A 27,582-nucleotide genomic window follows, 5' to 3' on the forward strand; every position below is an offset into this window, starting at 1 on the left:
CTGAGACAAAAGTATTTTTTTCTGGGGGTTCAAATAGATTCAGTTTTCAGGAGTCTTTCTTTTCCAGATCAGAGAAGGCTGAAGCTGATATCAGCCTGTCTAAAACTTTATTCTCTTTCTTTTCCCTCAGTAACTCTTTGTATGAATGTGTTAGGTCACAGGATTGCTGCACCGGATTCTATTCTGTTTGCTTGTTTTCACATAAGACCTCGTCAGCTTTGTATACTTTGCCAGTGGTGCATGGATCATACTCAAGTGATTTATCTGGAACATGTCAGTCCCTGTCTTGGTGGCTGAATCATCAGCTTATAATGCAGGAGGCCTATTTTGCTAGACCTATTTGGACTTTGATCACTTTAGATACAAGTGTTTCAAGGTGGGAGGCAAGGTTGCCAATAAATGTTCCGTGCAATTTTCAGGGCCTTTCAGAAATGGCCTCTGTTAAAAAGAGAGTCTTATCACCTTTTTCAGACAGACATCAGGATAAGGCAGTTTTAAGGACTAAATTTAAATTTTTAACTTAGGTTTTGTCTTCGGATATTAAAAGTCAGGAAATTGTCCCTTATTTATGTGTTATCCTAATAGTTCTTCAGAGAGGCTTCTTCATAACTTGGATGTTGTTAGAGCCTTGAAGTACTATGTAGATGCTAAGGATTTCAGACAAACTTTTTTGCTCTTGTTTCTTTTCCTACCTTTCTTGTTTGACTATACGTCAGACCAGTTACCAGTAAGGTGGGAGGGTTTTATAGCGCTCTTGGGGTTTGGGAATCTTTGCCTCATCCTAGTGGCCAGGAAGACTAATTCCCAAGAGTAATGGATAGTGAACTCTCACCACCATGAAATAAATTTATTTTATCAGGTAATCATAACTTATGTTTTTTGTCCCATAACTTGAGTATTGGATCCCAAATATCAAGACTCGTGGACTCTCACCACCTTATGAAAGAAAACAGAATTTATGTTTACCTGATTCATTTCTTTCTTTCATAGTGGTGAGAGTCCATGAAACCCTCCCTGATTTTTGTTTTGGTCCGATGGTTCTGCCATGTAGCTCATTTAGCCTGCTTTGTTCTTCCTACTCTTGTTTTTCTTGGCTATACGTCAGACTGAGGGGAATCAGGGGGTGGGAGGGAATGGGATTAAAGCTCTTGGTATGTTGGGTAATTTTTGCCTACCTCCTGGTGGTGGAGTTTAATCCCAAATGTCAAGGCTAGTGGCCTCTCACCACCATGAAAGAGAGAACTGAATGAGTTGATGGAAGAATAATAGGAGATAAGCAGATTGCAGACCGTCTCAATGATTACTTCTGCTCTGTTTTCACAAAATTGTGAAGATTGAATGTCTACATTAAGGGATGCTACCAAAAATAGAAACAAGCTTAACAGTAATCTTTTTACAGAGGATGAGGTTTTGTTAGCATTATCAAAAATAAATGTTAAAAAGGCAGTGGGTCCTGATAATATTCATCCAATGGTTTTAAAAGAACTTCGATCAGTGCTAACTGTCCCATTAACTGATCTGTTTAATCAGTCACTATTAACAGGAGCTGTCCCAGATGACTGGAGAATAGCAAATGTAATACCTCTTCATAAAAAGGGCAGTAGAGAAGAATCTGGCAACTACAGGCCAGTTAGTTTAACTTCAGTAGTAGGGAAACTAAATGGAAAGCCTCTTAAAAGGAAGAATTATGACTTACATAAAGACAAACAATTTAGAGGACCACAATCAGCATGGTTTTACTTCAGGGAGATCATGTCAGACTAATCTAATTGACTTCTTTGATTATGTAACAAAAGTATTAGACAAGGGTGGAGCATTTGATGTAGCATATCTAGATTTCAGCAAAGCATTTGATACCGTCCCACACAATAAACTAATTCACAAACTGTATCTCCTTGGTCTAGATTAAAAAATTGTGAACTGGGTGGAATGCTGGCTTAAGGACAGAAAACAAAGTTTCTTTCATGTAATTAGCAAGAGTCCATGAGCTAGTGACGTATGGGATATACATTCCTACCAGGAGGGGCAAAGTTTCCCAAACCTCAAAATGCCTATAAATACACCCCTCACCACACCCACAATTCAGTTTTACAAACTTTGCCTCCGATGGAGGTGGTGAAGTAAGTTTGTGCTAGATTCTACGTTGATATGCGCTCCGCAGCAAGTTGGAGCCCGGTTTTCCTCTCAGCGTGCAGTGAATGTCAGAGGGATGTGAGGAGAGTATTGCCTATTTGAATGCAGTGATCTCCTTCTACGGGGTCTATTTCATAGGTTCTCTGTTATCGGTCGTAGAGATTCATCTCTTACCTCCCTTTTCAGATCGACGATATACTCTTATATATACCATTACCTCTACTGATTCTCGTTTCAGTACTGGTTTGGCTATCTGCTATATGTAGATGAGTGTCCTGGGGTAAGTAAGTCTTATTTTCTGTGACACTCCAAGCTATGGTTGGGCACTTTGTTTATAAAGTTCTAAATATATGTATTCAAACATTTATTTGCCTTGACTCAGAATGTTCAACTTTCCTTATTTTCAGACAGTCAGTTTCATATTTGGGATAATGCATTTGATTTAATAAATTTTTCTCCAACATAGGTGTGTCCGGTCCACGGCGTCATCCTTACTTGTGGGATATTCTCCTCCCCAACAGGAAATGGCAAAGAGCCCAGCAAAGCTGGTCACATGATCCCTCCTAGGCTCCGCCTACCCCAGTCATTCTCTTTGCCGTTGTACAGGCAACATCTCCACGGAGATGGCTTAGAGTTTTTTAGTGTTTAACTGTAGTTTTTATTATTCAATCAAGAGTTTGTTATTTTGAAATAGTGCTGGTATGTACTATTTACTCAGAAACAGAAAAGAGATGAAGATTTCTGTTTGTATGAGGAAAATGATTTTAGCACCGTAACTAAAATCCATGGCTGTTCCACACAGGACTGTTGAGAGCAATTAACTTCAGTTGGGGGAACAGTGTGCAGTCTCTTACTGCTTGAGGTATGACACATTCTAACAAGACGATGTAATGCTGGAAGCTGTCATTTCCCCTATGGGATCCGGTAAGCCATGTTTATTAAGATAGTAAATAAGGGCTTCACAAGGGCTTATTAAGACTGTAGACTTTTTCTGGGCTAAATCGATTCATTATTAACACATATTTAGCCTTGAGGAATCATTTATTCTGGGTATTTTGATATGATTATATCGGCAGGCACTGTTTTTGACACCTTATTCTTTAGGGGCTTTCCCTAATCATAGTCAGAGCCTCATTTTCGCGCCGGTATGGCGCACTTGTTTTTGAGGACAGCATGGCATGCAGCTGCATGTGTGTGGAGCTCTGATACATAGAAAAGTCTTTCTGAAGGCATCATTTGGTATCGTATTCCCCTTTGGGCTTGGTTGGGTCTCAGCAAAGCAGATTCCAGGGACTGTAAAGGGGTTAAATATAAAAACGGCTCCGGTTCCGTTATTTTAAGGGTTAAAGCTTCCAAATTTGGTGTGCAATACTTTTAAGGCTTTAAGACACTGTGGTGAAATTTTGGTGAATTTTGAACAATTCCTTCATACTTTTTCGCAATTGCAGTAATAAAGTGTGTTTAGTTTAAAATTTAAAGTGACAGTAACGGTTTTATTTTAAAACGTTTTTTGTGCTTTGTTATCAAGTTTATGCCTGTTTACAATGTCTGAACTACCAGATAGATTGTGTTCTGACTGTGGGGAAACCAAGGTTCCTTCTCATTTAACTATAGAGGAGATTATGGACAGAATTCGTGCTTTTAAATTGGCTAATTCTTTCACCCTAGACGCCACCTTGCAATTGGCTAGGTTAGCGGCGAAAAAAATTCTGGTTTTGCTATTGTGGCGCAGAGCGCTTTGGTTAAAATCTTGGGCAGCGGATGCGTCTTCCAAGAACAAATTGCTTGACATTCCTTTCAAGGGGAAAACACTCTTTGGCCCTGACTTGAAAGAGATTATCTCTGATATCACTGGGGGCAAGGGCCACGCCCTTCCTCAGGATAGGTCTTTTCAAGACCAAAAATAAACCTAAGTTTCGTCCCTTTCGCATAAACGGATCAGCCCCAAGGGCTACGTCCTCTAAGCAGGAAGGTAATACTTCTCAAGCCAATCCAGCCTGGAGACCTATGCAAGGCTGGAACAAAGGAAAGCAGGCCAGGAAACCTGCCACTGCTACCAAGACAGCATGAAATGCGGGCCCCGATCCGGGACCGGATCTGGTGGGGGGCAGACTCTCTCTCTTCGCTCAGGCTGGGGCAAGAGATGTTCTGGATCCTTGGGCGCTAGAAATAGTCTCCCAAGGTTATTCTCTGGAGTTCAAGGGGCTTCCTCCAAGGGGGAGGTTCCACAGGTCTCAGTTGTCTTCAGATCACAAAGGATGCGTATCTACATATTCCTATCCACAAGGAACATCATCGGTTCCTAAGGTTTGAATTCCTGGACAAGCATTTCCAGTTCGTGGCGTTTTCTTTCGGATTAGCCACTGCTCCTAGGATTTTCTCATAGGTACTAGGGTCCCTTCTGGCGGTGCTAAGACCAAGGGGCATTGCTGTAGTACCTTACTTGGACGACATTCTGATTTGAGCGTCGTCCCTTCCTCAAGTAAAGGCTCACACGGACCTTGTCCTGGCCTTTCTCAGATCTCACGGATGGAAAGTGAACGTGGAAAAGAGTTCTCTATCTCCGTCAACGAGGGTTCCCTTCTTGGGAACTATAATAGACTCCTTAGGAATGAGGATTTTTCTGACAGAAGCCAGAAAAACAAAACTTCTAGACTCTTGTCGGATACTTCATTCCGTTCCTCTTCCTTCCATAGCGCAGTGCATGGAAGTAATAGGTTTGATGGTAGCGGCAATGGACATAGTTCCTTTTGTGCGCATTCATCTAAGACCATTACAACTGTTCATGCTCAGTCAGTGGAATGGGGACTATTCAGACTTGTCTCCGAAGATACAAGTAAATCAGAGGACCAGAGACTCATTCCGTTGGTGGCTGTCCCTGGACAACCTGTCACAAGGGATGACCTTCCGCAGACCAGAGTGGGTCATTGTCACGACCGACGCCAGTCTGATGGGCTGGGGCGCGGTCTGGGGATCCCTGAAAGCTCAGGGTCTTTGGTCTCGGGTAGAATCTCTTCTACCGATAAATATTCTGGAACTGAGAGCGATATTCAATGCTCTCAAAGCTTGGCCTCAGCTAGCGAGGGCCAAGTTCATACATCAACCATCAGGGGGGAACAAGGAGTTCCCTAGCGATGGAAGAAGTGACCAAAATCATTCTATGGGCGGAGTCTCACTCCTGCCACCTGTCTGCTATCCACATCCCAGGAGTGGAAAATTGGGAAGCGGATTTTCTGAGTCATCAGACATTGCATCCGGGGGAGTGGGAACTCCATCCGGAAATCTTTGCCCAAGTCACTCAACTGTGGGGCATTCCAGACATGGATCTGATGGCCTCTCGTCAGAACTTCAGAGTTCCTTACTACGGGTACAGATCCAGGGATCCCAAGGCGGCTCTAGTGGATGCACTAGTAGCACCTTGGACCTTCAAACTAGCTTATGTGTTCCCGCCGTTTCCTCTCATCCCCAGGCTGGTAGCCAGGATCAATCAGGAGAGGGCGTCGGTGATTTTGATAGCTCCTGCGTGGCCACGCAGGACTTGGTATGCAGATTTGGTGAATATGTCATTGGCTCCACCATGGAAGCTACCTTTGAGACGAGACCTTCTTGTTCTAGGTCCGTTCGACCCACTCCAGCTGACTGCTTGGAGATTGAACGCTTGATCTTATCAAAGCGAGGGTTCTCAGATTCTGTTATTAATACTCTTGTTCAGGCCTGAAAGCCTGTAACCAGAAAAATTACCACATAATTTGGTATATCTGTTGGTGTGAATCTGCAGGATTCCCTTGGGACAAGGTTAAGATTCCTAAGAGTCTATCCTTCCTTCGAGAAGGATTGGAAAAAGGATTATCTGCAAGTTCCTTGATGGGACAGATTTCTGCCTTGTCTGTGTTACTTCACAAAAAGCTGGCAGCTGTGCCAGATGTTCTAGCCTTTGTTCAGGCTCTGGTTAGAATCAAGCCTGTTTACAAAATTTTGACTCCTCCTTGGAGTCTCAACCTAGTTCTTTCAGTTCTTTAGGGGGTTCCGTTTGAACCCTTACATTCCGTTGATATTAAGTTATTATCTTGGAAAGTTTTGTTTTTGGTTGCAATTTCTTCTGCTAGAAGAGTTTCAGAATTTTCTGCTCTGCAGTGTTCTTCTCCTTATCTGGTGTTCCATGCAGATAAGGTGGTTTTGCGTACTAAACCTGGTTTTCTTCCAAAAGTTGTTTCTAACAAAAACATTAACCAGGAGATAGTTGTGCCTTCTTTGTGTCCTAATCCAGTTTCAAAGAAGGAACGTTTGTTGCACAACTTGGATGTAGTTCGTGCTCTCAAATTTTACTTAGCAGCTACTAAGGATTCAGACAAACTTTGTCTTTGTTTGTTGTTTATTCTGGTAAACGGAGAGGTCAAAAAAGCAACTTCTACCTCTCTCTCCTTCTGGATTAAAAGCATTATCCGATTGGCTTATGAGACTGCCGGACGGCAGCCTCCTGAAAGGATCACAGCTCACTCCACTAGGGCTGTGGCTTCCACATGGGCCTTCAAGAACGAGGCTTCTGTTGATCAGATATGTAAGGCAGTGACTTGGTCTTCACTGCACATTTTTTCTAAATTTTACAAATTTGATACTTTTGCTTCTTCTGAGGCTATTTTTGGGAGAAAGGTTTTGCAAGCCGTGGTGCCTTCCATTTAGGTGACCTGATTTGCTCCCTCCCTTCATCCGTGTCCTAAAGCTTTGGTATTGGTTCCCACAAGTAAGGATGACGCCGTGGACCGGACACACCTATGTTGGAGAAAACAGAATTTATGTTTACCTGATAAATTACTTTCTCCAACGGTGTGTCCGGTCCACGGCCCGCCCTGGTCTTTTTCATCAGGTCTGATAATTTATTTTCTTTAACTACAGTCACCACGGTAACATATGGTTTCTCCTATGCAAATATTCCTCCTTAACGTCGGTCGAATGACTGGGGTAGGCGGAGCCTAGGAGGGATCATGTGACCAGCTTTGCTGGGCTCTTTGCCATTTCCTGTTGGGGAGGAGAATATCCCACAAGTAAGGATGACGCCGTGGACCGGACACACCGTTGGAGAAAGTAATTTATCAGGTAAACATAAATTCTGTTTTTCTTACCTTCAAAAAATTTGACTCTTCCCTGTGGGCTGTTAGGCTCGCGGGGGCTGAAAATGCTTCATTTTATTGCGTCATTCTTGGCGCGGATTTTTTTGGCGCAAAAATTCTATTTCCGTTTCCGGCGTCATACGTGTCGCCGGAAGTTGCGTCATTTTTTTGACGTTATTTTGCGCCAAAAATGTCGGCGTTCCGGATGTGGCGTCATTTTTGGCGCCAAAAGCATTTAGGCGCCAAATAATGTGGGCGTCTTATTTGGCGCGAAAAAATATGGGCGTCACTTTTGTCTCCACATTATTTTAGTCTCATTTTTTATTGCTTCTGGTTGCTAGAAGCTTGTTCTTTGGCATTTTTTCCCATTCCTGAAACTGTCTTTTAAGGAATTTGATCAATTTTGCTTTATATATGTTGTTTTTTCTCTTACATATTGCAAGATGTCCCACGTTGCATCTGAGTCAGAAGATACTACAGGAAAATCGCTGTCAAGTGCTGAATCTACCAAAGCTAAGTGCATCTGCTGTAAACTTTTGGTAGCTATTCCTCCAGCTGTTGTTTGTATTGATTGTCATGACAAACTTGTTAAAGCAGATAATATTTCCTTTAGTAAAGTACCATTGCCTGTTGCAGTTCCTTCAACATCTAAGGTGCAGAATGTTCCTGATAAGAGATTTTGTTTCAGAATCCATTAAGAAGGCTATGTCTGTTATTTCTCCTTCTAGTAAACGTAAAAAATCTTTTAAAACTTCTCTCCCTACAGATGAATTTTTAAATGAAGATCATCATTCTGATTCTGATGATTCCTCTGGTTCAGAGGATTCTGTCTCAGAGGTTGATGCTGATAAATCTTCATATTTATTTAAAATGGAATTTATTCGTTCTTTACTTAAAGAAGTACTAATTGCTTTAGAAATAGAGGATTCTGGTCCTCTTGATGTTAATTCTAAACGTTTGGATAAGGTTTTTAAAGCTCCTGTGGTTTTTCCAGAAGTTTTTCCTGTTCCTAATGCTATTTCTGCAGTAATTTCCAAGGAATGGGATAAATTGGGTAATTCATTTACTCCTTCTAAACGTTTTAAGCATTTATATCCTGTGCCGTCTGACAGATTAGAATTTTGGGACAAGATCCCTAAAGTTGATGGGGCTATTTCTACCCTTGCTAAACGTACTACTATTCCTACGTCAGATGGTACTTCGTTTAAAGATCCTCTAGATAGGAAAATTGAATCCTTTCTAAGAAAAGCTTATCTGTGTTCAGGTAATCTTCTTAGACCTGCTATATCTTTGGCTGATGTTGCTGCAGCTTCAACTTTTTGGTTGGAAACTTTAGCGCAACAAGTAACACATCGTGATTCTCATGATATTATTATTCTTCTTCAGCATGCTAATAATTTTATATGTGATGCTATTTTTGATATTATCAGAGTTGATGTCAGGTTTATGTCTCTAGCTATCTTAGCTAGAAGAGCTTTATGGCTTAAAACTTGGAATGCTGATATGGCTTCTAAATCAACTTTGCTTTCCATTTCTTTCCAGGGTAACAAATTATTTGGTTCTCAGTTGGATTCCATTATTTCAACTGTTACTGGTGGGAAAGGAACTTTTTTACCACAGGATAAAAAATCTAAAGGTAAAAACAGGGCTAATAATCGTTTTCGTTCCTTTCGTTTCAACAAAGAACAAAAACCTGATCCTTCATCCTCAGGAGCAGTTTCGGTTTGGAAACCATCTCCAGTCTGGAATAAATCCAAGCCAGCTAGAAAGGCAAAGCCTGCTTCTAAGTCCACATGAAGGTGCGGCCCTCGTTCCAGCTCAGCTGGTAGGGGGCAGGTTACGTTTTTTCAAGGAAATTTGGATCAATTCTGTTCACAATCTTTGGATTCAGAGCATTGTTTTAGAAGGGTACAGAATTGGTTTCAAGATGAGACCTCCTGCAAAGAGATTTTTTCTTTCCCGTGTCCCAGTAAATCCAGTAAAAGCTCAAGCATTTCTGAAATGTGTTTCAGATCTAGAGTTGTCTGGAGTAATTATGCCAGTTCCAGTTCCGGAACAGGGGATGGGGTTTTATTCAAATCTCTTCATTGTACCAAAGAAGGAGAATTCCTTCAGACCAGTTCTGGATCTAAAAATATTGAATCGTTATGTAAGGATACCAACGTTCAAGATGGTAACTGTAAGGACTATATTGCCTTTTGTTCAGCAAGGGAATTATATGTCCACAATAGATTTACAGGATGCATATCTGCATATTCCGATTCATCCAGATCATTATCAGTTCCTGAGATTCTCTTTTCTGGACAAGCATTACCAGTTTGTGGCTCTGCCGTTTGGCCTAGCTACAGCTCCAAGAATTTTTACAAAGGTTCTCGGTGCCCTTCTGTCTGTAATCAGAGAACAGGGTATTGTGGTATTTCCTTATTTGGACGATATCTTGGTACTTGCTCAGTCTTTACATTTAGCAGAATCTCATACGAATCGACTTGTGTTGTTTCTTCAAGATCATGGTTGGAGGATCAATTTACCAAAAAGTTCTTTGATTCCTCAGACAAGAGTAACCTTTCTGGGTTTCCAGATGGATTCAGTGTCCATGACTCTGTCTTTAACAGACAAGAGACGTCTAAAATTGATTGCAGCTTGTCGAAACCTTCAGTCACAATCATTCCCTTCGGTAGCCTTATGCATGGAAATTCTAGGTCTTATGACTGCTGCATCGGACGCGATCCCCTTTGCTCGTTTTCACATGCGACCTCTTCAGCTCTGTATGCTGAAGCAATGGTGCAAGGATTACACGAAGATTTCTCAAATAATATCTTTAAAACCGATTGTTCGACACTCTCTAACATGGTGGACAGACCACCATCGTTTAATTCAGGGGGCTTCTTTTGTGCTTCCGACCTGGACTGTAATTTCAACAGATGCAAGTCTTTCAGGTTGGGGAGCTGTGTGGGGATCTCTGACAGCACAAGGAGTTTGGGAATCTCAGGAGGTGAGATTACCGATCAATATTTTGGAACTCCGTGCAATTTTCAGAGCTCTTCAGTTTTGGCCTCTTCTGAAGAGAGAATCGTTCATTTGTTTTCAGACGGACAATGTCACAACTGTGGCATACATCAATCATCAAGGAGGGACTCACAGTCCTCTGGCTATGAGAGAAGTATCTCGAATTTTGGTTTGGGCGGAATCCAGCTCCTGTCTAATCTCTGCGGTTCATATCCCAGGTATAGACAATTGGGAAGCGGATTATCTCAGTCGCCAAACGTTACATCCGGGCGAATGGTCTCTTCACCCAGAGGTATTTCTTCAGATTGTTCAAATGTGGGAACTTCCAGAAATAGATCTGATGGCGTCCCATCTAAACAAGAAACTTCCCAGGTATCTGTCCAGATCCCGGGATCCTCAGGCGGAGGCAGTGGATGCATTATCACTTCCTTGGAAGTATCATCCTGCCTATATCTTTCCGCCTCTAGTTCTTCTTCCAAGAGTAATCTCCAAGATTCTGAAGGAATGCTCGTTTGTTCTGCTGGTAGCTCCGGCATGGCCTCACAGATTTTGGTATGCGGATCTTGTCCGGATGGCCTCTTGCCAACCGTGGACTCTTCCGTTAAGACCAGACCTTCTGTCACAAGGTCCTTTTTTCCATCAGGATCTGAAATCCTTAAATTTAAAGGTATGGAGATTGAACGCTTGATTCTTGGTCAAAGAGGTTTCTCTGACTCTGTCATTAATACTATGTTACAGGCTCGTAAGTCTGTATCTCGAGAGATATATTATAGAGTCTGGAAGACATATTTCTTGGTGTCTTTCTCATCATTTTTCTTGGCATTCTTTTAGAATACCGAGAATTTTACAGTTTCTTCAGGATGGTTTAGATAAGGGTTTGTCCGCAAGTTCTTTGAAAGGACAAATCTCTGCTCTTTCTGTTCTTTTTCACAGAAAGATTGCTATTCTTCCTGATATTCATTGTTTTGTACAAGCTTTGGTTCGTATAAAACCTGTCATTAAGTCAATCTCTCCTCCTTGGAGTTTGAATCTGGTTCTGGGAGCTCTTCAAGCTCCTCCGTTTGAACCTATGCATTCATTGGACATTAAATTGCTTTCTTGGAAAGTTTTGTTCCTTTTGGCCATCTCTTCTGCTAGAAGAGTTTCTGAATTATCTGCTCTTTCTTGTGAGTCTCCTTTTCTGATTTTTCACCAGGATAAGGCGGTGTTGCGAACTTCTTTTGAATTTTTACCTAAAGTTGTGAATTCCAACAACATTAGTAGAGAAATTGTGGTTCCTTCATTATGTCCTAATCCTAAGAATTCTAAGGAGAAATCGTTGCATTCTTTGGATGTTGTTAGAGCTTTGAAATATTATGTTGAAGCTACGAAATCTTTCCGTAAGACTTCTAGTCTATTTGTTATCTTTTCCGGTTCTAGAAAAGGCCAGAAAGCTTCTGCCATTTCTTTGGCATCTTGGTTGAAATCTTTAATTCATCTTGCTTATGTTGAGTCGGGTAAAACTCCGCCTCAGAGAATTACAGCTCATTCTACTAGGTCAGTTTCTACTTCCTGGGCGTTTAGGAATGAAGCTTCGGTTGACCAGATTTGCAAAGCAGCAACTTGGTCCTCTTTGCATACTTTTACTAAATTCTACCATTTTGATGTATTTTCTTCTTCTGAAGCAGTTTTTGGTAGAAAAGTACTTCAGGCAGCGGTTTCAGTTTGAATCTTCTGCTTATGTTTTTCGTTAAACTTTTATTTTGGGTGTGGATTATTTTCAGCAGGAATTGGCTGTCTTTATTTTATCCCTCCCTCTCTAGTGACTCTTGCGTGGAAAGATCCACATCTTGGGTAGTCATTATCCCATACGTCACTAGCTCATGGACTCTTGCTAATTACATGAAAGAAAACATAATTTATGTAAGAACTTACCTGATAAATTCATTTCTTTCATATTAGCAAGAGTCCATGAGGCCCACCCTTTTTTGTGGTGGTTATGATTTTGTATAAAGCACAATTTATTCCAATTCCTTATTTTATATGCTTTCGCACTTTTTTATCACCCCACTTCTTGGCTATTCGTTAAACTGAATTGTGGGTGTGGTGAGGGGTGTATTTATAGGCATTTTGAGGTTTGGGAAACTTTGCCCCTCCTGGTAGGAATGTATATCCCATACGTCACTAGCTCATGGACTCTTGCTAATATGAAAGAAATGAATTTATCAGGTAAGTTCTTACATAAATTATGTTGTCTTAGTAAATGGAGTTCATTCAACAGAAGGGACTGTTACTAGTGGTGTTTCTCAGGGGTCAGTTCTGGGGCCTGTTTTGTTTAACATATTTATCTGCGATATCAGCTTCTCTTTGCAGATGATACAAACATTTGTAACAGAGTGGATGTTCCAGGGGGGTAGACAAAATGAGAAGTGATATACAACAATTGGAGGATTGGCCAAACGACTGGGATCTAAAGTTTAACACAGCAAAGTGTAAAATAATGCATTTAGGGAAGAAAAATCCAAATGTTAATTACAGACTCAATGACACTTTACTGACTGTTACAGACGAGGAACAGGACTTGGGAATTATTATTTCAGATGATTTAAAACTTAGTAAACAATGTAGTAATGCAGCGAGTAAGACTAGCAGAATGCTTGGATGTATTGGTAGAGGTATTTGCAGCAGAAATAGTAAGGTTCTTATGCCACTTTATAGATCATTAGTTAGGCCTCATCTTGAGTATTGTGTGCAGTTCTGGAGGCCATATCTTCAGAAGGATATTAACAAACTTGAATCTGTACAAAGGAGGGCTACCAAAATGGTACATGGTCTAAAAAATAAAACTTACCAGGATAGGCTCAATGACCTAAATATGTATAGCTTAGAGGAGAGAAGGGAAAGAGGTGATATGATAGCAACTTTCAAGTACGTTAAAGGGTTTAGTAAAACTGAGGCTGTGGGTATTTTACATAAAATGGAAAATTCAAGAACAAGGGGTCATGATCTCAAGCTGAAGGGTAGTAGATTCACGAGTAATTTGAGGAAGCTTCTTTACAGAAAGAGTGATTGATTTAGGGAATAAACTTCCTCAAGAGGTAGTAGCGACAAACACTGTAGGGGACTTTAAAAATGCATGGGACAAGCATAAGGCTATCCTACCAACAAGATAAGTTTATACTGTTAAGCAATATCGGGCAGACTTGCTGGGCCTATGGCTCTTATCTGTCGTCAATATCTATGTTTCTATGTAAGCATAAATTCTGCTGTTTCTTTAGCTCTCAGTCTCATTAGCCCTATTATATTTTGCCACAGACCAGTCTCTTGATCTTTGGATAAGTTTCCAGGAGAAGTGGATTTTTCTGACCCGCGTTATCCATGAGATGAGGTTTCAACTTCCCAGTGTGCAAAAGGTGAGATCCATAGACTCTGATCACTGACAAAATCAAACTGCCATGTGCTGCAACCGTCATGTCCGTGTGTTTGTCTTATTACTTCACTATGGGCCAGTGTACAAGTGGCGCACTATCAGGATTGTTCCACTTGCACCCTAACTGTGCTCAAAGAAGAATGTTAAAGCGAGTGGGTTAGAGCACGTATCACGTAAGTTGAAAGTAAAAAATGAGTGCAAGCGAAACCCTATGTGCACTGACTTAAGGATGTATATTGCAACCACTCTAACTTCTTAGCTCTATAGACTTCAATGGAGCACACTTTAAAAATAACTAACACTTATTACTCACACGCTAACCTGACACTGTGTTAGACCTACGGCGCTAAACCCGATGGTAGTTATGAATACATTCCAATGTTCTTCACACAGATTTTTTTATTTTAATATATATATATAAACAAACAGCAAGGCCAGCACTCGTTACAGGTTCATCTACCTAGGGTGCTTCCATGATATCGATAAGAGCAGGAAATAAGGATGCACTCGCCAGGATTTTCAGTGTTACCTTTTAATGTAACATTTCGGGGTGTTACCCCCTTTGTCAGACAAGACAAAATAACAATGTTTACCTTTTAAACTAACCTCAGTGATACAGTTACAGGTCATCACCTGTGATGCCACTCCCACTAGCAGCTATTCACAGGTGAAGACCCCCAAACTGTACTCCCAATGTGTGAAGCTATAAAACCTAAACACCCAAACGACAATTGTAACTAGCAATGCAGTAGAAAAACATAAAGTCTGTATAGACAAAATCTTAATAACATTGTGTCCAATACATCAAATAAAATAAAATACAATATAATACACTACACTTAGCCTTAAACACACGCTTCATACTCAGAGTAAACCTTGACCGCAAACATATTATTGCAAGTCATAAGGGTGTGGTATTCTAACCCAATCAGGAAGCTTGAAGCCTAGGATTATAGAATCATACAACGAACCCAGACATCGTATTTTGGCAATAGCCATAAAATTAATTGGGTTACAACCAGATTGTAATGCCGTACCACACAGTCCAGGACATAAGTAAATTCCGCAAGATAACGGAACACGACGTCATGCTCTTACAGGGGTTCTGCATTATTACCCAAACGCAAAACAGACAGGGCAAAAATTGTAAACAAGCTCCATAATATGAAGACCAAAAGTGGCCCTATTGGGAGTAAATAAATAAATGGTATATCAGCACAATATTCTAACCCATATATTAAAGTGGCAATAGAGTAGCGTGGTGTGAAACTATTGACAGAGGGGGCAAAATGTAAAAAAATCCCTAGCAAGATAGAAACTCACAAACCAACGTAGCGAACAGTAGAAACGGTATGTGTTTGCATAATCACAGCATTATACTATATGAGCAACAAAGATGGTATGTCGTAATCACAGTAAAATAAACTACTCCAGCAAATCAGACCCAACTCATAGATAGAGGCAGAAAAAAGACAGACAGGGAGGGCAAGAGAAGAGGGAGAGACAAAGAGGAATGTGGCAAAAAAGATATATATATATATATATAGGGATCAAATTTCTCACCATTGGCGAGTGGAAATTTAACAGTGACAAATAAAAGTTAGTGAGTGAATGTCTACAAATATTATCTTAATGGATATTATATATCCATGAAAGATTAATGATATGTTATTCCTCTAGAAACCCCATTAGTGCTTAGACTGTTACGTCTGAGGGGGTAAACGGCGCAGAGAGGGATTGAAGAGGAAAAGTAAAAATGGAGAGAAAAATAGTGTTAAGAAAGAGTGAAGACAGAGGGGCATATTTATCAAAGTGCGAGCAGACATGATACAATGTAGCATATCATGTCCACTGAACATAGATAAATGCAGACTGCATGCACTGTAGGCATTTATCATTGCACAAGCAGTTCACCAGAACTGCTTGTGCAATACCGCCCTCTGCAGATTTGCGGCCACTAGCAGGGGGTGTCAATCAACCCAATCGTATTCGATCGGGTTGATTTCTGTCCGCCGCCTTAGAGCAGGCTTCATAACTTCTGTTTTTCCGGCGGCCATTCGGAGCTTGATAATTCGGCCCCAGAGAGTGTAAAGAGGAGATATGGGAGGGGGTAAAAAAGGAAATTGAAGAGAGGAAGTAGTGGAGAAAGATAGATGAGAGATGATAATTATAAAACAATTTTTCCAGATCTGCTATGACCTCACAATAATGTCAGCCCTCTTTGCTTTCTCTCAGTTCAACAACTTCTTTTTCTTTTACAAAGATATGACGAGTCCACGGATTTCATCCTTACTTGTGGGATATTAACCTCCTGCTAGCAGGAAGTGGCAAAGAGCACCACAGCAGAGCTGTATATATAGCTCCTCCCTTCCCTCCACCCCCAGTCATTCTCTTTGCCTGTGTTAGTACTAGGAAGAGGTAAAGTGAGGTGTTAGTTTTAGTTTCTTCAATCAAGAAGTTTTTTATTTTAAATGGTACCGGTGAGTACTATTTTTCTCAGGGAGATTCGGAGATGAAGATTTCTGCCCTGAGGTTGATGATCTTAGCAGATGTAACTAAGATCCACGTTGTTTTCCACAGAGTTCTGAAGGTAGTATAAGAGAAATCTTCAGAGTGGAGAACAGTTCCATGCTACAAGCAGCATTGAGGTATGTTCAGTCCTTTATTTCTGAGGAGACTTGTTATATCAGAACTGGCTGCAAGGGAAGGGGTAAGCAGTAGACCTGTACATAAAGGGTGTTACTGAAAATCCTGTGTTTATGGTGTATTTGACATAGTACTGGGCTGGTAACAATGATCAATAGGACACTGGGAGAGGCAGCTTGAAGTTTTTTATTTGATCACATAACAAATAATCAGTATGGCTGCAGTGTTACAGTAAGGTTTTTAGGGGACCACATGGCTTATTTTGCAAACCGCTTCCCATGCGGTTATATAGTCTGATATGATCGACGTCCATGATGGGCGGGGCCTATTTTCGCGCGCTCAGACGTGCAGTGTACTCTGACTGAGAAGGCAGCAGGCATTAGCTCCGGTGGGGCCTACACTGGAGTTCTGTGCACCGGATCATTGTCGAGTCATTTTGCAGTACCCTGGGGGCAAGTAGGCGCCACAGCTCGAGGTGCAGGGGTCATTTTTTTCAATAAAATATTTTTTATGCTATAAAATGTCTTTTAGAGGTTAAATTCACCCTTTGCTCTTAGGGTGCAATAACTTTTGGCCCAATTGAATAGGTATATTTAATTGCATAGCGTTATTTAAACGTTTAGGCACTTTTTTATTTTTTTAAGGTGCAGTACACATTTTTTGAAAAATTGTTCAAATCAGTAAATAAAGTGTTTAACGACTATTGTCGTCATTACTAGTCTGTTCAACATGTCTGACATTGAGGAAACTAATTGCTCTATGTGTTTAGAAGCCATTGTGGAACCCCCTCTTACTTTGTGTACCTCTTGTACTGAAAAGGCCTTACAATGTAAAAAACATATTTTAGGTTAAGTAAGTGTGCCTAGGGATGATTCTCAGTCTGAAGAGAATCAGGATATGCCATCCAATTCTCCCCAAGTGTCACAACCTTTAACGCCCACACAAGCAACGCCAAGTATCTCAAGTGCGTCTAATTCTATTACCCTGCAGGAGATGGCTGCAGTTATGCCAACTACCCTTACAGAGGTATTATCTAAATTACCAGTGTTACAGGGTAAATGCAGTAGGTCAGGTATTAATGTGAATACTGAATCCTCTGATGCTTTATTGGCTATTTCCGATGTACCCTCACAGGGCTCTGAGTTGGGGGTCAGGGAATTGCTGTCTGAGGGAGAACTTTCAGAACCAGGAAATGTGTTACCTCAGACAGATTCGGACATCATGTCCTTTAAATTTAAGCTTGAACACCTCCGCCTGTTACTTTAGCGACTCTGGATGATTGTGACCCTATTGTGATACCACCAGAGAAATTGTGTAAAATGGACAAATATCTAGAGGTGCCTACTTACACTGATGTTTTTCCAGTTCCTAAAAGAATTTCGGAAATTATTAAAAAGGAATGGGACAGACCAGGTATACTGTTTTCTCCTCCTCCTACTTTCAAGAAAATGTTTCCCATATCAGACACCATTCGGGACTCCTGGCAGTCGGTCCCTAAGGTGGAGGGAGCTATATCTACCCTGGCTAAGCGTACAACTATACCCATTGAGGACAGTTGTGCTTTCAAAGACCCCATGGATAAGAAGTTAGAGGGTCTTCTAAAGAAATTATTTATTCATCAGGGTTTTCTTTTACAACCCACAGCTTGCATTGTTCCAGTAACTACTGCAGCAGCTTTTTGGTTTGATGCTCTAGAAGAGTCTCTGAAGGTTGAGACCCCTTTAGAGGACATTTTGGATAGAATTAAGGCTCTCAAGCTAGCTAATTCTTTTATTACAGATGTCGCCTTTCAAATTGCTAAATTGGCGGCAAAAAATGCAGGATTTGCCATTTTAGCGTGTAGAGCGTTATGGCTAAAATCGTGGTCTGCTGATGTGTCATCAAAATCTAAGCTTTTAGCTATTCCTTTCAAGGGTAAGACCCTATTCGGGCCTGAGTTGAAGGAAATCATTTCTGACATTACTGGAGGTAAAGGTCATGCCTTACCTCAGGATAAGTCTGCTAAGATGAGAGGTAGACAAAATAATTTTCGTTCCTTTCAAAGTTTTAAAGGAGAACCCTCTGCTTCCTCTTCCTCCACAAAGCAGGAAGGGAATTTTGCTTAATCCAAATCCTTCTGGAGACCCAACCAGGCTTGGAACAAAGGTAAACAACCCAAGAAGCCTGCTGCTGCTACAAAGACAGCATGAAGGGGCGGCCCCCGGTCCGGGACTGGATCTAGTAGGGGCAGACTTTCTTTCTTTGCCCAGGCTTGGGCAAGAGATGTCCAGGCCCCCTGGGCATTGGAAATCGTGACTCACGGGTATCAACTGGAATTCAAGGATTTTCTCCCAAGAGGGAGATTTCATCTTTCACGATTGTCTGTAGACCAGATAAAAAGAGAGGTGTTCTTACGCTGTGTAAAAGACCTCTCTACCATGGGAGTAATTTGTCCCGTTCCAAAACTGGAACAGGGACAGGGGTTTTACTCAAATCTTTTTGTGGTTCCCAAAAAAAGAGGGAACTTTCAGACCCATTTTAGATCTCAAATGTCTAAACAAGTTTCTCAGAGTTCCATTATTCAAGATGGAGACTATCGTGGACTTGAAGGATGCATACCTTCATATCCCTATTCACAAGGATCATCATCAGTTCCTAAGGTTTGCCTTCCTGGACAAACATTTTCAGTTCGTGGCTCTTCCCTTCAGGTTGTCCACAGCACCCAGGATCTTCACAAAGGTTTTAGGGTCCCTTCTGGCGGTTCTCAGACCACGGAGCATAGCAGTGGCGCTTTATCTGGATGATATTTTAATTCAGACGTCGACTTATCATCTGACGAAATCTCATACAGACACAGTATTGTCCTTTCTGAGAACTCACGGTTGGAAGGTGAACCTAGAAAAGAGTTCACTAGTTCCACGGACAAGGGTTCCCTTCTTGGGAACTCTTGATAGACTCTGTAGACATGAAGATATTTCTGACGGAGATCAGAAAATCAAATATTCTAAATACTTTCCGAGCCCTTCAGTCCATTCCTCGGCCATCAGTGGCTCAGTGTATGGAAGTAATTGGGTTAATGGTAGCGGCAATGGACATCATTCCGTTTGCTCGTTTTCATCTCAGGCCACTGCAACTGTGCATGCTCAGACAGTGGAATGGGGACTATGCAAATTTATCTCCTCAGATAAATCTGGATCAAGAGACCAGAGGCTCTCTTCTTTGGTGGTTGTCATCGGATCATCTGTCCCAGGGGACGTGTTTCCGCAGACCCTCGTGGGTGATAGTGACAATGGACGCCAGCCTTCTGGGCTGGGGTGCAGTCTGGAATTCCCTGAAGGGTCAGGGTGTATGGACTCAGGTGGAGTCTCTACTTCCAATCAATATTCTGGAATTGAGAGCGATATTCAATGCGCTCCAGGCGTGGCCTCAGTTGGCTTCGGACAAATTCATCATATTCCAGTCGGACAATATCACGACTGTAGCTTCTATCAATCATCAAGGGGGAACAAGGAGTTCCTTAGCAATGATAGAAGTATCCAAGATAATTCGATGGTCGGAGTCCCACTCTTGTTATCTGTCGGCAATCTACATCCCAGGAGTAGAGAACTGGGAGGCGGTTTTTTTAAGTCGACAGACTTTTCATCCGGGGAAGTGGGAACTTGGTATGCGGATCTAGTGGATATGTCCTCTCTGCCACCATGGAAACTTCCTCTGAGACAGGACCTTCTCATTCAAGGACCTTTCCAACATCCAAATTATTATTATTATTATCGGTTATTTGTAGATTCTAAATTCTCTGCAGCTGACTGCTTGGAGATTGAACGCTTGATCTTATCTAAGCGGGGATTCTCAGATTCGGTCATTCATACTTTGATACAGGCACGTAAGCCTGTCACTAGAAAGATCTATCATAAGATATGGCGTAAATATATTTTTTGGTTTGAATCCAAGGGCTACTCATGGAGTAAAGTTAGGATTCCTAAGATTCTGTCCTTTCTCCAAGAAGGTTTGGAGAAAGGGTTATCAGCGAGTTCCTTAAAGGGACAGATTTCTGCTTTGTCAATTTTGCTACACAAACGTTTGGCAGATGTTCCAGATGTTCAGTCTTTTTGTCAGGCTCTAACCAGAATTAAGCCTGTATTTAGACCAATTACTCCTCCCTGGAGTTTGAATTTAGTTCTTAGAGTTCTTCAAGGGGTTCCGTTTGAACCCATGAATTCCATAGATATTAAATTATTATCTTGGAAAGTTTTGTTTTTGGTTGCTATTTCTTCAGCTCGTAGGGTTTCTGAGCTTTCAGCGTTACAATGTGATTCGTCTTATCTTATATTTCATTCTGATAAGGTAGTTTTGCGTACCAAACCTGGATTCCTTCCTAAGGTTGTTTCAAATAAGAATATTAATCAGGAAATTGTTGTTCCTTCCTTGTGTCCTAATCCTTCTTCTAAGAAGGAGCGTCTGTTACATAATCTGGACGTGGTCCGTGCCTTGAAGTTTTACTTGTAGGTAACTAAGGATTTCCGTCAATCATCTTCATTATTTATTGTTTATTCTGGAAAGCGTAGGGGTCAGAAAGCTACGGCTACCTCTCTTTCTTTTTGGCTGAGGAGTATCATCCGCCTGGCATATGAGACTGCTGGACAGCAGCCTCCTGAAAGAATTACAACTCATTCTACTAGGGCTGTGGCTTCCACATGGGCTTTTAAAAATGATGCTTCTGTTGAGCAGATTTGCAAGGCTGCGACTTGGTCGTCTCTTCATACTTTTTCCAAATTTTACAAATTTGATACTTTTGCTTCTTCTGAGGCTGTTTTTGGGAGAAAAGTTCTTCAAGCAGTGCTGCCTTCCGTTTAGGTCTCTGTCTTGTCCCTCCCATTTAATTCGTGTCCTATAGCTTTGGTATTGGTATCCCACAAGTAAGGATGAAATCCGTGGACTCGTCATATCTTTGTAAAAGAAAAGTAAATTTATGCTTACCTGATAAATTAATTTCTTTCATGTAATTAGCAAGAGTCCATGAGCTAGTGACGTATGGGATATACATTCCTACCAGGAGGGGCAAAGTTTCCCAAACCTTAAAATGCCTATAAATACACCCCTCACCACACCCACAATTCAGTTTTTCAAACTTTGCCTCCCATGGAGGTGGTGAAGTAAGTTTGTGCTAGATTCTACGTTGATATGCGCTTCGCAACAGGCTGGAGCCCGGTTTTCCTCTCAGAGTGCAGTGAATGTCAGAGGGATGTGAAGAGAGTATTGCCTATTTGAATTCAATGGTCTTCCTCTAGGGGATCTATTTCATAGGTTCTCTGTTATCGGTCGTAGAGATTCATCTCTTACCTCCCTTTTCAGATCAACGATATACTCTTATATACCATTACCTCTACTGATTCTCGTTTCATTACTGGTTTGGCTATCTACTATATGTAGATGAGTGTCCTGGGGTAAGTAAGTCTTATTTTTTGTGACGCTCTAAGCTATGGTTGGGCACTTTATATGTAAAGTTCTAAATATATGTCTTTAAACTTATATTTGCCATGTTTCAGGATAATCAGTATTCCTTCATTCAGACTGTCAGTTTCATTATTTGGGATAATGCATATGAATAAATATTTTTTTCTTACCTTAAAAATTTTCAATTGACTTTTTTCCCTGCGGGCTGTTAGGCTCGCGGGGGCAGAAAATGCTTTAATTTATTGCGTCATTCTTGGCGCAAACTTTTTTGGCGCAAAATTTTGTCATTTCCGGCGCCGTAGTTGTCGCCGGAAGTTTGTTCGTTGTTACGTCATTTTTTGACGTATGTGTGTTCAGACGTTTTTTTGCGCCAAAAAATGTGGGCATCGTTTTCGGCGTCAGAGGATGTGGCGTCATACTTGGCGCCAAAAAATATGGGCGTTGTACTTGGCGCCAATAATGTGGGTGTCATACTTGGCGCCAAAAATGTGGGCGTCATACTTGTTCCACTTTTTCTCACATTATTTAAGTCTCACTTTTTTGTTGCTTCTGGTTGCTAGAGGCTTTTTTGTTTTGCATTTTTTTCCCATTCCTGAAACTGTCATTTAAGGAATTTGATAATTTTGCTTTATATGTCGTTTTTTTCTATTACATATTGCAAGATTTTCCATACACTGTTCCTGGATCAGAACATACTGAGGGATTCCTGTTGACTGAGATAAGTCCTACCAAAGCTAAGTTCATTTATTTTAAATGTTATGAATGTTTATCTTTAGCTATGGTTTGTAATAAGTTATCATGATAAACTTTTACATGCAGAATCCATTAGTATTTATGCTTTATATATTGCTATTCTTTTTACATCTTATGTGCAAGATATACTTAGAAATTTATAAGAATTTTTTTCTGATTCTATTTTAAAGGCTTTGTCTGATATCTAATAAATTTTTAGGTTTTTTTCAAACTTCTTTTTTAGTTGATGAAGTTTCAAATGACCAACAACATAATGAATTATCCTTCTCTGATGGTGTTTTTTCTCATTCGGAATTTATTCTTCATCAGAAATTGACACTAGCAAATCTACTTTTTTATTTTTATAATAACTTTATTTTTGAAAAAGTTTTTTTTACAGGTAAGCTTAAACACTACCACACAGCATTATACAATATCTTGTCATCATAAGGCAATAATAATATGAGGTATAACATGATCTTTTCAAGGGATCTGAGTCTGAATTATGTCCATCAGAATATCCTGGACCATGTGGAGCGGTCAAGTTCCCTGCTTAATTAGAACTTTTAAAAGAACAAAAACCATACAAAACAATACAAGACAAAACCATAAATAAATCTTGGCTAACTGCATCAATGAGTTTAGAGAATGTTACAGGGTGTTATCATACTAAGTATGGGAAGAAACATGCTCTGGGGTATTAACTGCACTATTTTGGTATTTACTTTCACATTCTGTTGGGGTTATTTTGCATTTATAGTAGTAGTGCAAAGTCTGGCCTTCCATAACAGGTATTGATGTCTGTAGATTCTGATTATGTCAATGGTCCGATGCAGTCATGCCAACTAATAACATTAAACATACAACATAAACTTCAAGACAACTTAAGTACCTTTGAGCTGTAAATAAAAGAGTGATCAAGGTGCTGCGGAGCTGCGTCGGCGGATGGATGTGCCCAAGTTCCAAGGTCCCCACATGTGGTCACAAAGATTTCCGATGAGGTGGTGACTGTGACAGGCCCTTTTAGCAGTGTGTTAATTAAGAGTCAGTGTCTGAGTTCGGTTCAGGTATACACCAGCGACCTCGTAGGTTCTCATTTAGCATGAACATGGAATTTTGGAAGGGGCGCAGGAGTTTCCCCCTCAGTCCCATAGGTAGGTGCAATAAGTACGGGTCCCACTTAGTCATGAATGATTTAACTCTAGCATCACGGTCACTCTGTGTATCTGCGTGTTCTGCCAGAAACTGTTGATGTATGGCATGGGTCAGTTTTTTAAAAGGAGGCTCTCTATTCTTTGCCCAGTATTGTAGGATTAGTTTCCTAGCTACCAGCACCACCATAGTAGCGAATTTTCGATGTTTTAGTGGTAATGGAATGTCTTGAAAGAAGAATATGACAGCTGCATTTAAAGTTATATGAGTTGTAAGTACCTTAGACAGCCAAAATCTAACCTTGCCCCAAAACCTTTGCAGTTTAGGGCAGTCCCAAACTAGGTGTGTCCAGTCCGGGGCAGATAGTGAACATTTGGGGCAATTGCTCGCCGCATCTTTTACCCATTTAGCTCTGATTGTCGGTGTTATGTATGCGTGGTGTAAGAATTTTATTTGTGTTTCTCTCAAGCTTGCGGACAAAGTCGTTTTCCTGACTGTGGCTATGCTACTCGAGATGTGTTCTGATGTAACCTCAGGTACCCTTTGCCCCTGCCACTTAGTGATGATGCCCTGCAATGCTTGGGTTTCATGGTGTGTGGCTATTGCCTTATAAATGGGAGAGATTGAGTGGTTACCCTGGGAAGCTTGATTACACAGAGCAACAATTTTACCAGAGGTTAGTGAGGTCAGTCCCTCAGTCAGAAGAGTTTGTGTGTAATGTCTACTCTGGAGATAGGCGAATCTGTGTGAGGCTGGGAGGGTGTATCGTGTTTGAAGGTCAGAAAAGGGGAGAGTCTGTTGTGTCGTGGGATTGATTAGTTGTGCTACCATAGTCAGTCCTTGGCGTTCCCAATGTTTAAAGGCAGATGTGGTGTATCCCGGGAGAAAGTCAGGATTCCCTTGAAGTGGTAAGTATTTGCTAAATTTGAACTCCATCCCCCATGTTTTGCAAAGTTTGGCCCAGGCTCTCAAGGTGTCTCTAAATAGTATGTTGTGTTTTACGTGTGGGGGGAGCGAGGCTAGAGAGGTGTGTGGCAGAAAGGCTAGATGTGTGGGTGCTAGGAGTTCCCTCTCTACGGGGGGTGAAAAATAATCAGAATGCGTTAGCCATCCTACAACTATTTTTGTTAGGGATGCCCAGTTGTACCACCCAAGATTAGGAAGGCTGAGTCCCCCAGAATCAGTTGACATTGCGAGGTGGAGCCTGTTAATTCTTGGTTTCTTATTCTGCCAGACGAAGTTACCAAACATAGTCGTCAAGGCATTTAAATCACGCTTAGTCAGTAGCAGAGGGAGCATTTGGAGGGGGTAGAGTAGTTTTGGTAAGATAATCATTTTCAATAAATGAATTCTCCCCGTGAGGGATAAAGGCAAGTTTCTCCAACCTGCCAGTTGATGTTTAATAAGGGTTAGGGTTCTACCGATGTTTAGATGGTACAACCTGTTCATGTCAGTGTGTAACTGTATCCCCAAGTATGTGAAAGTGCCAGAGGTCACCTTTAGACCTGTCTCCTGCAGTTGTGTTTTCCTAGTGTTCCGTAACCATGTGAGTTCAGATTTATCTAGGTTGATTTTGTAACCAGAGATCGCACTGAATTTATCTAAGATACTCAGGAGTTTGGGTATATTAATATGTGGGTTAGAGACATACAGAAGTAAGTCGTCCGCATATAAAGATAGGTGTATTGTCTGCTTATGAATTTTTAGGCCTTCACTATGTTGGCGGATGTAACACGCAAGTGGTTCCATTGCCAAGTTGAAGAGCAGCGGAGAAAGAGGGCATCCCTGCCTGGTTCCCCTTTCCAATAGGAATGAGGGAGACACCTGACCGTTGATAATGATGGAGGCTGAGGGTGAAGCATAGAGTTGTTGGAGTGCATTGAGAAAATTCCCTGAGATGCCAAATCTGTCTAATGAGGTATATAGGTGGTCCCACTCTATTCGATCGAACGCTTTTTCAGCGTCGATAGCGAATAGGCATGCGTCTACATTGGGTTTCTGGTGTTCTAAATAGTGCGTGTTATTGTAGTGAGATATGACTGCTAGTGTTTTTCTGATATTGATCACTGAAGTTCGTTTTTTGATAAAGCCTGTCTGATCCGGGTGAACCAGATCAGGCAGTATCTCAGCTAGCCTGTCCGCCAGTATCTTAGTATATAACTTGTAGTCGCTGTTAAGCAGCGAGATTGGTCTGTATGAGGAGGGCATTGTATGGTCCTTATTCGGCTTTTGGAGAACGCATATGTTGGCGTCAGTAAATCTCATATCTGGAGTAGAAGACCCCAGAAGGTAGCCGGTGTATGCAGAAGCTAGCGTTGGGGCTATGTCAGTGCTAAGAATCTTGTAGTACTCAATGGGGAGGAAGTCTGGGCCTGCGGCTTTCCCTATTTTTGAGCTGCTAATGGCTCTCAGCACTTCCTGCACTTGTATGGGGGAGTTTAAGCTCTCTCTCTGGGATTCAGACAATCGAGGTAGCAATATATTGCTCCAAAACGTGTGTTTGTCCGTTTCTGCAATGTTCTGACTGGTGTATAGTGCTTTATAATAAGTTATGAACTCCCTCATTATATCCCTTGTATCGGTCCTAAGGTGTGTCCCAGATTTGATTGCAGATATGAAAGATTTAGGTGTATGAATTTTGGCTAGATTTGCTAGGAGTCTGCCAGCCTTGTTACCGTGTCGGTAGAATTTGCCTTGTCTATGTATGTTAAAGATATGGTCTAAAATTTGTAGGTGTGAGTCCCGCTCTTGTTTGGCATCATAATATTTCTGGCGACTCTGTGCTGTGGGGTTACTTAAATAGGTGTTATAGGTAGAAGTCAGGTTGGAAAGAAGTTGTGTGGCAGTTTTCTTCTGTGACTTAGAGTGATGTGCCGTGTAGGCTGTGATTCTGCCTCTAATAACTGTTTTGGATGTATGCCAGAAGAGATCAGTGTTAGTTCTATGGCTGTCATTATCAAAAGTATATTCCAGCCAGAAGGCCTTCAGTTGTTGTCTAAATTCTGTGTTAGTGTATAGATATGAGGGGAACTTCCAAGACTTTTTAAAAGGTGGTGTTTTGAGGAGTTGCAGTGTTAGTTTTATGGGAGCATGGTCTGAAATTGTGATTGGGAAAATGGAGGTGTTTAGTATGTTAGGAGTGAGTTGAGGGGATGTAAGGAAGTAGTCAATGCGGGAGAGAGTGTGGTGTGTTTTCGAGACACAGGTATAGTCTTTGTGGTCAGGGTGTTGTAGCCTCCAAAGATCGTGTAGTCCCAACCCCTCTCTAAACGCTGATATGATCTGTGTTTCTTGTTTGTGTTTGGGGTGCAGTCTTTGCTTTGAAGAGGAACTAGTTTGGTCATAAAACCTGTCTAATGGGCACGCTTGCGCCATATTAAAGTCACCCCCCACTATAACATGGGAGTCTGAGTGTTGAGTAATTAGTGACTGCATAGATGCCCAGAACTGCGTATCGGAGTGGTTGGGTCCGTACACATTACATAGTTGGAATTTGTAGTCTTTGGAGTGTATGGAGGTGAAAATGTAGCGTCCCTCCTCATCTATTTTTGTATTGGAGAAAGTTATAGGTAGATTCTTCCTTACTAAGATTGCCACTCCACGTCTCCTTCCCCCTGAAGGTGAGTAGAGGATGTGCCCCACCCACCGTACTTTAAGCTTTTCATGTTCCTCAGCAGTGAGATGTGTCTCCTGCAGCATAGCTATGTCCGCTTGTATGGAGTTGAGGTATTGTATAATTCTGCTCCTCTTGGCCGGGGAGGTAATACCTCCCACGTTCCAAGAGACTATGTTAAGGTTTATGGCCATGTGTGAGGTCATTGAGGGAATGGTGGCAACTGACGCAATCTAAGGTGAGAGCAGGAGGTGTCACGGAGGGTAGTGAAGTCAGCCTGAGTTTGTGTGTTGTCGGGGGAGGAGGAGTGCATATGTACCGTAGTAGTGCTGTCAGGACTTGAAGTGAGG

The 27,582-nt window shown here is 41.4% G+C and overlaps 1 protein-coding gene across 1 annotated transcript in view; it reads left to right on the plus strand.

The window, feature by feature from the left end:
* DNHD1 (dynein heavy chain domain 1) overlaps positions 1–27,582 on the plus strand; it is a 1,127,964-nt gene that overhangs the window by 531,555 nt on the left and 568,827 nt on the right. The window contains exon 18 of the mRNA XM_053705693.1: positions 13,542–13,639. Within this exon, the coding sequence (XP_053561668.1) occupies positions 13,542–13,639 (98 nt within the window). The remainder of the gene's footprint in view (positions 1–13,541; positions 13,640–27,582) is intronic.

This window comes from Bombina bombina, chromosome 3 (genome assembly GCF_027579735.1).
Source record: "Bombina bombina isolate aBomBom1 chromosome 3, aBomBom1.pri, whole genome shotgun sequence".
Lineage (NCBI taxonomy): Eukaryota > Metazoa > Chordata > Amphibia > Anura > Bombinatoridae > Bombina > Bombina bombina.